At 42.9% G+C, this 12,218-nt stretch overlaps 1 protein-coding gene across 2 annotated transcripts in view; it reads left to right on the forward strand.

Annotated features, from left to right (window-relative positions):
• The window catches only part of LOC126426928 (uncharacterized), a 167,414-nt gene extending 155,433 nt beyond the window's left edge, over positions 1 to 11,981 (forward strand). For both annotated transcript variants that reach the window (XM_050089035.1, XM_050089036.1), the window contains one exon: positions 11,828 to 11,981. In XM_050089035.1, coding sequence (XP_049944992.1) covers positions 11,828 to 11,850 — 23 coding nt within the window. In that variant the 3' untranslated portion in view covers positions 11,851 to 11,981. The remainder of the gene's footprint in view (positions 1 to 11,827) is intronic.
• The last annotated feature ends 237 nt before the right edge of the window (positions 11,982 to 12,218 follow it).

A 12,218-nucleotide genomic window follows, 5' to 3' on the forward strand; every position in this document is an offset into this window, starting at 1 on the left:
CATGCCTGTGGCAGGATTCGGACCTGCGACCGTAGCGGTCGCGCGGTTCCAGACTGTAGCGCCTAGAACCGCTCGGCCACTCCGGCCGATAATATTTGTTCCATTACAGAAAGTTTTTTCTCAGTTATTCTACTCGTACCTACACTGATCAGCCAGAACATAATGGCCTACTATTGATATAAATCCATCCAGGCGATAGCGGCGTCAGCAGACGAGATATGCCTGCTGATCAGACACACGTATGGTGCATGTGGTATCAATGAGTGTGCTGTCTGTGTGTAGAATTGTGAAGGCGCGCGCTATGTCTGAGTTTGACCGAGGGCAGACTGCGATGGCGTGGAGGTTAGGTACGAGCATTTCAAAAACCGCAAGGAGAGCTGTGGTGAATGTCTTCAACGCCAAGGACAGTCCACGTCCAGACGTCGTAGGGTTGGGTGGCCACCTCCCATTACAGATGTCGGATGTAGTAGGCTGGGCGGACTGGCAAAACAGGACAGGCTGCCAACTGTGGCGGAACTGACACGAGACTTTAACGCTGGGCAGGGCACAAGTGTGTCTGAACTCACAGTGCACCGAACACTCCTAACGATGGGCCTCCGCAGCCGACGGCCCAAGCTTGTGCTAATATGAACAGCACGACACTGACGACTTCGCCTGGAATGTTCAGCACTGGGCAGTGCAACAGTGGCAGAGCCTTGCATGGCTGTATGAATCCCGATACCTTCTTCATCCCAATAGCAGGACGCGAATCTTTCACTTTCCAGCGGAACAGCCCCTTGAACCCCCGCAATACCTGACGTCTGTCATTCTACATGCTTCCCTGGGTTTGGTGGACGTAATTCAACCTCCCTCTGTGGTTCATTTCTCCTGTAATTACCTGACGTATTTGGCTGTAGTTGCGTTCTTGCACCACCTCCACATCTACTTTCTCTCCATTGACCTGGCGATCGCTGATTAAAATCAGTCTGTCGGTTTTCCCGAAGTCCCCAATTTCCATTCCTATTCTCGTCCACATATGTCCTGTTCCAATTATTATTATTATTGTTAAAACCATACCCATTACGTTGTGGTACCGTATTTCCACTACTCCTACTTATTTAAGTATTTCCATTTCGTCTGGAACTCAATCCCATTACCGATGTACCCTTGTTACCATTACTAGTCTCTTTATTGCTTGTCCTTTAAAACTTATTCTGTCCTGACTCACGACGTCTTTGAGCGTCATTTTCATACACGAACTCAACCTCTCGCAAAACACCTTCAAAGGTTTCAAAATTATCGCCCTCACGTCCTATCAGTGCTTGTTGACATTTAATTGGTAATTTAGTTTTGCATATCTGTATCAATTCTCTATCGCTATATGGGCTGTCTAAACATTGATTTCTTTTCGTCATATTCTCAAAGAGTTAGACCACAGTTCTCTCTTGCGAGTTTTCAAATGAGACGTTTTGCAATACGCCGTACTTTATTCTCTTTTGCGCCACAGGTGACCAACATCTAGCTATAAAGGCTGCTCGAAACGAATCATACGAATTGCAAGTTTCCACTGTTTTCTGCATGGTTTCGGCTATACTTCCTTCCATGTGTGCACAAATGGAATGTAATTTATGTTTCACAGGCCAATGTGCTGGTGTTCCTACTTTGATCAATAAATGTGCGAGGGTGTAGTCTATTTGTATCTTCCTTAGAGTGCAGGTTATTGCGCGCTGTAAATTGCGCTGTAAAAGCGGTTACCATAAAAATTTCTTGCTTCGCTCTGTGACATCATACCTTCTGTGTTTTGGGAACTCGAATTCTCTTCTATGTTTGCATCAAATTTACGCAAACATTCTGTGACAATTGTGCCGCAGAATCACTTGCAGGTTTCATTGCGCAATATGCGTGCATAAGACCTACTACCGGCTCTGTATCTTGTAAGCAATTCTGGCTCGTGAGACACTGTACTGTAACCCATTGGTATTCATCCTACATGTTGTGGTGTTGCGTAATGTGTCGCTATTGCTTGGTCTGCGTATGTCACGCTTTGTGCTTGATGTATGTAACCTTGCTGCAACCCTCATTCTCAACTGACCTGCTATTCTCTCTTCAGCAAGTGGTCGCAAACCACATTGTTCCCTACTGTTACCGTATTCTTCTGGCTTATGTTGTTTTGGACTAATTTCCCGATTTCTGTTTGCGTTTTCGGACTGACATTCACATATGCCTTTCTGTCTCATTTCACCTGTACATTCGCATCCTCGTTCTGTCGTATTATCGGCGGCTGTTGAATTTGCCGTCTTCACAGTATTATCTACCAACATTAAGGAAGATTCTGTCGTCGTTTTCGACTCCCCACTAACGCTTTCCGCGTCTCCTCGACTTTCTTTTGAATGCAAAACTTCCTTTCTGAGCCGTTGAAATTGATGTACGTTTTTCTCTTGTTTCTTTAAAATACGAGCATCGAATTTCCTAAATGCAGCTTTCGCTGTTGTTTTATGGGACATCGTTTTAGCAATGATATGTGTCGCTTGCGTCGACGCTCTGATGGCAAAGTTTTTTGACACTTTGTTGTGTATCTTCATGTAACATATTCATGTCTACTGGGACAGTGTCAATGTCTGTTCTCATTTGTGTCTGCCCTGTAACAAGCGTTTGAAGCGTAATTTGTGCTTCTTGGGCTTCAGTTCCGATTCGGTCTAACTGACCTTGAATATTATCACTGTTTTTTTCTATTTATTTGTTAGTTTCTCTCAGCCCCAGTGCTATGCGCCCTTCTAACTCTTTTTGCTTTGAGTTATGCCCCCTTCTAAATGCCCTGCTAATTCTTTTTGTCCTTGGGTTATGCGCCCTTCTAAACGATTTTCGGATTCTTGAGATTATTGTAACAAACGTTTGTCTGATTCCTGAGATTGTTGTAATAACCACTGCAACATACCATATATGTTGGCGTTTTCCACTCCTACATCATTTTCGCCCGTTGCCATTTGATGTAACCATTCCCTCTCTCGTTTTTCGTGAACCGTTTCCTTCTCTTCTGAACACAGTGTAGGTGCACTAACACTCGTTCTTCCATGTGGTTGTAAACCTGTCTGATTCAATATGTTCACGTTCGGTTCTACAAACTGTAAATTACTGTCAACGGATTCTACATCTGATTAATGTGTAATGCTGTCCTCTTGTCCATTTCTTTGACCATATTGAACACCATGTGTTACATTTTCGGCCTCATTCGGTATTTCTGCGTCCTGTGTTTCGTGTTGTTCACGCTGATCTGGCTGTTGCGTGTCCAACTCGATCCTATCGAGGTCTGCCATGACTTCTCTCTACCTTGACCTACTCTTTTCTGTCATTTTTCATCGTTCCTCTTAGCGTTGCTGTTGGTGAGTTTTTCGAACCTGACCACGCGTTAACATCAGATTATACGACTTGACTCTACCCCATAATATGATTCACACAGTCCTATATTCAATACGTTCCCTCGTCTTTCCTTTAGCCTTTTTTGTTACTGGTTTTGAGACAGAACTCAACACAACCGAATACAACTATGTATTGCGCCAGCAATTAAAACATACACAAATACACATCTGTCTACACTTATTTACTTAACTTTTTTACTACTACACAGTTGAGTCACATTTAAATGAAAACTATTTTTCTCCATTTTGTTTACCCTCGACAAACTATCAGAATGCTGTTAATTCAAAATCCTGCATTTTATATCTCAGCCGAATGCTGTTTATTCAGTATCCTGGCAGAGTAAGCCATTTGTAAGGTGGCTGAAATCCCTTACAGTTTTATGCAAGTGGATACGTATTTTACACGCCAATGGATAATGTGTCTTGCGATGTGGAGGTAAAATAATAAAGAAGTGCGGTTTCAGCGTTTTCTCACGAAACGCTTCATATACAAATGTTGGTTAAAAATGTTGTTGCAAATTTTGGCTCTCACGTAAGTCTCAGGGGATGATTTCCACACTTGGTGCATTAGTACACGTCCACACCCGCGCATTTGTTATAGATTTTGAATTAATTATTCACTCAGATATAAGTACAGTTTATGCTAGGGAACGAGAATTAGGCGACTATTATACAAAAATCAGTTTTTCACGACACAGTTCAATCACTACTTATTGGCGTTGTCCTTTTCTTTCAAACAATGAAATTAGCATAGGTGAGACGGTTTACAGCTATCCGTTAATAATAATTTGACTCCGAGGCCCCAATAGCAGTAATGTGGGTTGCTATAATCGAAAGTTATTCACTCAATTCGAACAGAACCACAAGTCCCACTGTCGTCTTTGTTCTAACTGTTTTGGCGCGAAATCACAGTTCGCCACATGTTCACTTACGACGTGTGCACCTCGTAAATCGCACTCACACAAATAATCGTAGCACTTCCAGTTCGCCAAATATATGCCTGATTACTTGCACTATTAAACAATACTCTTTGTCGAAATAAATCGGCGCGGAAAAGGATTCTCAAACGACCACATGGGCCACCCTCAAGTGGGGCTTGCTCGCCACCCACCCTCCAAAACGACTGACCAACTGTAACACCTACAGCGCCTATCGGTGTTGAAAAAACAAAAATATCTCCCAAATTAGCTCCCATGCCCTTAAAATATCAATTCACAAAATGGCCCAAGTCCCTTCACAAGTAGTAGTTACGAAAAACTAATAAAAAACAAATAGAGGGAAATATCTGGTATAGAAAGCAAAAGAAAAGAAAAGGAAAATTAAATTATAAATTTTAGAAACATGGGAAGGGGCAGAAACAGTAGAAAATATTAAAATATTAGTTATTCCAATACGTAAGAAAATCAATATTATAGTCATAGAACGTAGGCCTGGGACACAAAAGACAGTATTTATTAACGTATAAATAGCCATACGTTGTAATTACGATACTCCAGTCTCTAGTCTGTTCTAGTTCGGAAGTTATTTAGGACGTACAGCTTTAGAGAACAACAATTGGGACTTTATTAAACGGGGATCAAAATGGTTCAAATGGCTCTGAGCACTATGGGACTTAAAATCTTAGGTCATCAGTCCCCTAGAACTTAGAACTAATTAAACCTAACTAACCTAAGGACATCACACACATCCATGCCTGAGGAGGCAGGATTCGAACCTGCGACCGTAGCAGTCGCGCGGTTCCGGACTGAGCGCCTAGAACCGCGGGGCCACCGCGGCCGGCAAAACGGGGATCAAGAATAGATCGTGACGAGATTGTTTTTGAGGACTGTCAATTCAAGACTTTAATTTGGACTTTTATCAGATTAGATAAATGGGAAGGTGAATAGTAATTTCTTTGGCTTTAATGTCAATTCGTGTGAATATTTAATCGCTTTACTGAATGGAAAATTATAACCGGATTCGGACTTTGAATTGTGATAATGGGAAACTTTAACTTCACGCGACTAGTGATCATAGTTAATGACAGTTTGCGGATATTAAATAGAAATAACTTATTTACCGAAAATGACAGGATATTATCTAACATCTCTGATGCTAGTGGGAATCCTACTTAGACATCTAATTAAAGAACTTGTTTGAATGAGATCGTATGAGTTAACCTATTTATTAATAATTCTTGTCAATAAACTGACGCTGTTACTTTGAAACATAATACAAGTCTTGAAGATTAATTTAAGTTATATTAACAAACGTGAAGGTAACGCGATCCACGCCAAGAACAAACTAGCGATTCGTAACTAAAACAATTGAAAGAAATGTTAAAGTATCGTCGTCTGTAAACATTGGTAGTAAAGCTACTAAAGATTTTTTCTCTCAGAGTTGGGAAGACTATACGTGTAGTGACCCACGTTTAACACTGGGTTTTAAAAGTGGTGAAATTGATACTTTGCTGGGACAATATTAAATAAAAGTAAAACCCTTCAATGACAGTCAATGTGTAAAAAACGAAATCAGACTTTCACGTAGTAGACGAAAAAGCGAAAACAGAAAAAGGGCGGCTACACAACGACTGAACTCTGGCCAAGATGGCCACTAGCTTATATAGGCTCGGACGTCAACCCCCCTGGTAATGCAAGTACCAGTATCACCAGTAAAGGTTACAAATTTTGATACATACGTCCCTCGACAGAAATAAGTACACCATCGGAACCGCGCTAAAAAGTACGTCTAATCTACTATGTTACATTAATTTCTAGGCTTATTCTATCGCCCGTAAATCAAGTTTGAGTTTTTGCAAACTTTCGCCACTTGGCGCAAATTTGTGTGTTGACATCTGTGCTGCAAAGTTTCAACATAGGACCGCATGTGGCACCGTTTTTAGACGTAATCGATAGCGATCTACACATTTCGATGCTCAAAATCTTCATATCTATAAAAATTAATTAATTATGGGCGATAAATGTTAATAATAATTTGCAACATTGATAACTATTGCAAGTTAAGTGTATAGTATAACTTAACTAGTTTAAAATACGTGTGATGCCACCCAAAATATTATATAGTGCCGCTCTTCACGTCATGAATTTTCTATTGAATTTTATAAACAGTGATGGCGACATAGTGAAAGAACTGGAAGCGAGGTGTAGCAAAGCTAATGCAGTGAGCGCTCAGCTACGATCTACTCTCTTCTGCAAGAAGGAAGTCAGTACCAAGACTAAGTTATCTGTGCACTGTTCAATCTTTCGACCAACTTTGTTGTATGGGAGCGAAAGCTGGGTGGATTCAGGTTACCTTATCAATAAGGTTGAGGTTACGGATATGAAAGTAGCTACGATGATTGCAGGTACTAGTATATGGGAACAATGGCAGGAGGGTGTCCACAATGAGGAAATCAAAGAAAATCTGGGAATGAACTCTATAGATGTAGCCGTCAGGGCGAACAGGCTTAGATGGTGGGGTTATGTTACACGCATGGTAGAAGCAAGGTTACCCAAGAGACTCATGGGTTCAGCAGTAGAGGGTAGGAGGAGTCGGGGTAGACCGAGGAGAAGGTACCTGGATTCGGTTAAGAATGGTTTTGAAGTAATAGGCTTAACATCAGAAGAGGCACCAATGTTAGCACTGAATAGGGGATCATGGAGGAATTTTATATGGGGGACTAGGCTCCAGACTGAACGCTGAAAGGCATAATCAGTCTTAAATGATGATGATGATGATTATGATTTTATAAACAGTTTCCCATCAAACTTTGTTTATTGCTCTTTACGAGCTTAATTATTTATGAATCTCAACGTATGACTACGGCACTCGATCCGCTATGACGAAACGTTTTTAATGAGTGGCTGCTCGTCCCTGTAAGTTGTTGTTTACTATTTTTATTAATCTTTCAGTATTCGTGATAGTAACCGATTTTCAGGTTGCTATAACTTTTGCGTCTCGTGACTTGAAATAAACATCGATCTTTCAGAAGGTGCACATTGCAGACCACAATTCACTGCCGCATCGCTCTTCATAGTTTTCGCGTAATGCGCAGAAAACCAAACAGTGCCCCCAGCTGCGGGCCGCGCAGACCGACCTCTGCAAATCTGGCGCGGGTGCGGCGCGCGCTTCCGGGAATCTCCACAAAGCAGTCCTTGCCTACTAGAAACGTCCATCTAGTAACGGGGGTTTGTACCGGCACGATCTTAACTGTCATCTCAAGCCCAGGGTGGCAAAAAGGCACACCACATAGCTGCAAATTTTGGTCCTGTCTAAAATTAATTAAAATGCCACTGTGACGTTACAAGAATACACAAATTACTATATATGACAAGTTTAAGATTTATCCTAAAATGATAACACAACCTCTCCCTTTCTCATTCTACATTTTAATTTATCAAATCTTTCAAGGTTCATATGGTAAATACAAAAAGATTTAATTACTTTCAACTCCCAACAGGTCAATTACCATGTAGACATTGAATATGTGATTATTAAAACTTTATCTCCATATATGAAAATATTATGACAAATAAAAACAATTAAACCTTTATCAATGATATTTACATCTACCTTGTTGTACATGAGCAATGGGCTAAGTTGGTGGAGAATGAACTTTATCTTTTGAACTAATCAAAACTATCACGTACTCTTGAATTTCTATATTCGAAACGTATGCAGGTTGGAGTGAGCAAATATCGACTCAACATTTTAACTCGCCTAAAGCGTGTTGGTACATTATCGATCGAAAACAGTGGCGGCGTTGTCTCCGTGCTGGATCTGAAACGCTAATTCCCTACTCTGGCCTTGACTGAATTCAATCAGTCTTAACTTCCCTCCGTTCCGTACAATGTTAAATGTTCCCTAGTCGAAATTAATGGCAATTTCACACTCGCTATGGGCTGGAGCGACATGCACAAATCTCAGCCCCCAGAAATTCCCGCAGGAATATGCACTGCCGCTTTACGTTTGTCGCCACGATACGTGAAACATACCGCCCTCACTTCGCAATTGTAAAGTTTGAGTCTCAACGTCTTCGCTTCTTTTACCACATGCATGTGAGTATCCCATCACGAGACCAGAGCTCTCTGTGTGTTAACTTAATTCTCAAAATTCTTTTATATGACGTTACTCTCCCCACCGCGGTTCTACTACGTCACACAGTATCGCTTTGGCCAACTGCTTCCTCGTTGTATGTGAATTCTTATTTTTCTTGCTTGGGTCGCTGCTATCCTCGTTAATGTAGTATCACAATTTACCCACAGTCTCGGCTGTGTTTATTCTAAAAAGTACTACACTCCTGGAACACCGTGAATTCATTGTCCCAGGACGGGGAAACTTTATTGACACATTCCTGGGGTCAGATACATCACACTGACAGAACCACAGGCACATAGACACAGGCAACAGAGCATGCACAATGTCGGCACTAGTACAGTGTATATCCACCTTTCGCAGCAATGCAGGCTGCTATTCTCCCATGGAGACGATCGTAGAGATGCTGGATGTAGTCCTGTGGAACGGCTTGCCATGCCATTTCCACCTGGCGCCTCAGTTGGACCAGCGTTCAACTGGACGCGCAGACCGCGTGAGACGACGCTTCATCCAGTCCCAAACATGCTCAATGGGGGACAGATCCGAAGATCTTGCTGGCCAGGGTAGTTGACTTACACCTTCTAAAGCACGTTGGGTGGCACGGGATACATGCGGACGTACACTGTCCTGTTGGAACAGCAAGTTCCCTTGCCGGTCTAGGAATGGTAGAACGATGGGTTCGATGACGGTTTGGATGTACCGTGCACTATTCAGTGTCTCCTCGACGATCACCAGTGGTGTACGGCCAGTGTAGGAGATCGATCCCCACACCATGATGCCGGGTGTTGGCCCTGTGTGCCTCGGTCGTATGCAGTCCTGATTGTGGCGCTCACCTGCACGGCGCCAAACACGCATACGAGCATCATTGGCACCAAGGCAGAAGCGACTCTCATCGCTGAAGACGACACGTCTCCATTCGTCCCTCCATTCACGCCTGTCGCGACACCACTGGAGGCGGGCTGCACGATGTTGGGGCGTGAGCGGAAGACGGCCTAACGGTGTGCGGGACCGTAGCCCAGCTTCATGGAGACGGTTGCGAATGGTCCTCGCCGATACCTCAGGAGCAACAGTGTCCCTAATTTGCTGGGAAGTGGCGGTGCGGTCCCCTACGGCACTGCGTAGGATCCTACGGTCTTGGCGTGCATCCGTGCGTCGCTGCGACCCGGTCCCAGGTCGACGGGCACGTGCACCTTCCGCCGACCACTGGCGACAACATCGATGTACTGTGGAGACCTCACGCCCCACGTGTTGATCAATTCGGCTGTACGTCCACCCGGCCACCCGCATGCCCACTATACGCCCTCGCTCAAAGTTCGTCAACTGCACATACGGTTCACGTCCACGCTGTCGCGGCATGCTACCAGTGTTAAAGACTGCGATGGAGCTCCGTATGCCACGGCAAACTGGCTGACACTGACGGCGGCGGTGCACAAATGCTGCGCAGCTAGCGCCATTCGACGGCCAACACCGCGGTTCCTGGTGTGTCCGCTGTGCCGTGCGTGTGATCATTGCTTGTACAGCCCTCTCGCAGTGTCCGGAGCAAGTATGGTGGGTCTGACACAACGGTGTCAATGTGTTCTTTTTTCCATTTCCAGGAGAGTATATTGTACTCACCTTATTTCTTTCTGCACTGCAGTTGGGCCTTCTTTTGTTAATGTTAATTGGGTTTCCCAATGCCATGAGCCACTTGCACTGCTCTCCAAACTCCGTTCACTTTATCTCATTTGGGCATGCCCCTGTCGTTATAAGGGTAGACATTGTTTTGTTATTCAGTACATGAGATTGCCAAATTACTTCCTGTTGAAAATATAGAGATATTTTCTGGGGATTTTATTCTGTATCATACGTATGAAGCTTATGTAAGGTCCGAAAAATGCGGACACCTTACAAAGGCCCCAGAGAGGCAATTCTCACGTTGCGGTTGATAATGGAAGCAAGACTAAAGAAAAATCACGGCGCTTTCATAGGATTTGTAGACTTGGAAATAGCATTTGACAATGTAAAGTGGTGCCAGATGTTCGAAATTCTGAGAAAAATAGGGTTAAGCTATAGGGAGAGATGGGTAATGTACAATATATGAAAGAGCCGGGAGGGAATAATGAGAGTGGACGACCAAGAACGAAGTGCTTCTATTAAAAGGGGTGGAAGACAAGGATGTTATCTATCACCCCTACTGTTTAATCTGCATAAGCAAGAAGTACTGATTGAAATAAAATAGAGGTTCGCGGGGTGGCCAGGTGGGCAGGGGGTGGGGCGGGGGAGGGGGTTAATATTCTAGTTGAAAGGATATCAATGATAGAATGAGATTGGTATCCAGAGTTAAAGTGCAGAAGAATTGCAGCGTATGCTGAATGGAATGAGCAGTTTAATGAGTACAGAATGTGGATTGAGAGTAAATCGAAGACAGACGAAAGTAACGGTAAGTGGCAGAAATGAAAACAGCGAGAAACTTAACATCAGGATTAATGGTCACGAAGTAAATGAATTCTGGTAAAGTAACCAATAACGGATGGAGCAAGGAGGACATCAAAAGCAGACAAGCACACGCAAAAAGGGCTTTTCCGACCAAGAGAAATCTACTAGTATCAAAAATAGCGCTCAATTTGAGGTGGAAATTTTTGAGAATGTACGTTTGGAGCACAGCGTTGTATGAAAGTTAAACTTGGACTGTGGGAAAACTGGAACAGAAGAGAATCGAAGCATTTTAAATGTGGCGCTACAGACGATTGTTGAAAATTAGGTAGAGGTACGGCACAGAATCGGAGACGAAAGGAATATGTGGGAAACACTGACAGGAAGAAGAGACAAGATGATAGGACATCTGTTAAGAGATAAGTAAATGGCTTCCATGGTACTAGAGGAGACTAGAGGAGACTAGAGGGACTGGAATACTTCTAGCAAACAGTTGAGCACATACGTGGCAAGTGCTACTCTGAGATGAAGAGGATGGCACAGGAAAAGAATTCGTGGCGGGCCGCATCAAGCCAGTCAGAAGAATGTTCATTAAAAAGAAACAAGAGGTAGCAAATCGGCTGTGTCCTTGCCTGCAGTTTCCCTAAGAGATTCAGAGAAACCGGTGAAAAACTGAATCTGGATGCCATAGTTGGGATTCAAAAGGCTGTGATCACGGATGCGAGCTCAATGTCGCACACTGAGCTTCGTCGGTAAACTTTTCCAAATAAAGTCGTTTACTTCTGTGGTATAGAACTTCATTGATAATTACTACATATGTGCTCGAAGTTTACAGTAGTAGTTTCAGTTTCGACTTTTAAAATCCATTCCAATATCTGTTGTTTTATTAAGGGGAAATGTTACTACGTATTCGTCATTGTAAACACTTCTGCTTACGTTGTTAACAGGTTCAGCATGGGGCCGAGGCTGATCAACAGGTTCTTCAGCAATGGTTGTGCACAGATAGTGGCCTAGCATAGCACCTTATGTACAGCTGAAGTAAGGAAGTACAGTGTATTTACTTTTTAATAAATAAAGGTTAATAGTCTTCATTGTTTTAAATGATGCTCCAATCTCACAAGCCACGATGTTTCAATTGGCAGTCCTTGAAATGTCGTATGGATTCCATATACCAGAAAGAACTGTAAAATTTAATATAATTGGTATGCACATCATGCAGTTGACAGTTTATTTAAGAAGGTGTATATACGCATTTAAAAAGATTCTGACAGATTTTCAAGTTTACTTTTTTTTCAAATATTGGACGATATACTATGTGATCTACAGTATCCAGACACC

Source organism: Schistocerca serialis, chromosome 11 (assembly GCF_023864345.2).
Source record: "Schistocerca serialis cubense isolate TAMUIC-IGC-003099 chromosome 11, iqSchSeri2.2, whole genome shotgun sequence".
In the NCBI taxonomy this organism is placed as follows: domain Eukaryota; kingdom Metazoa; phylum Arthropoda; class Insecta; order Orthoptera; family Acrididae; genus Schistocerca; species Schistocerca serialis.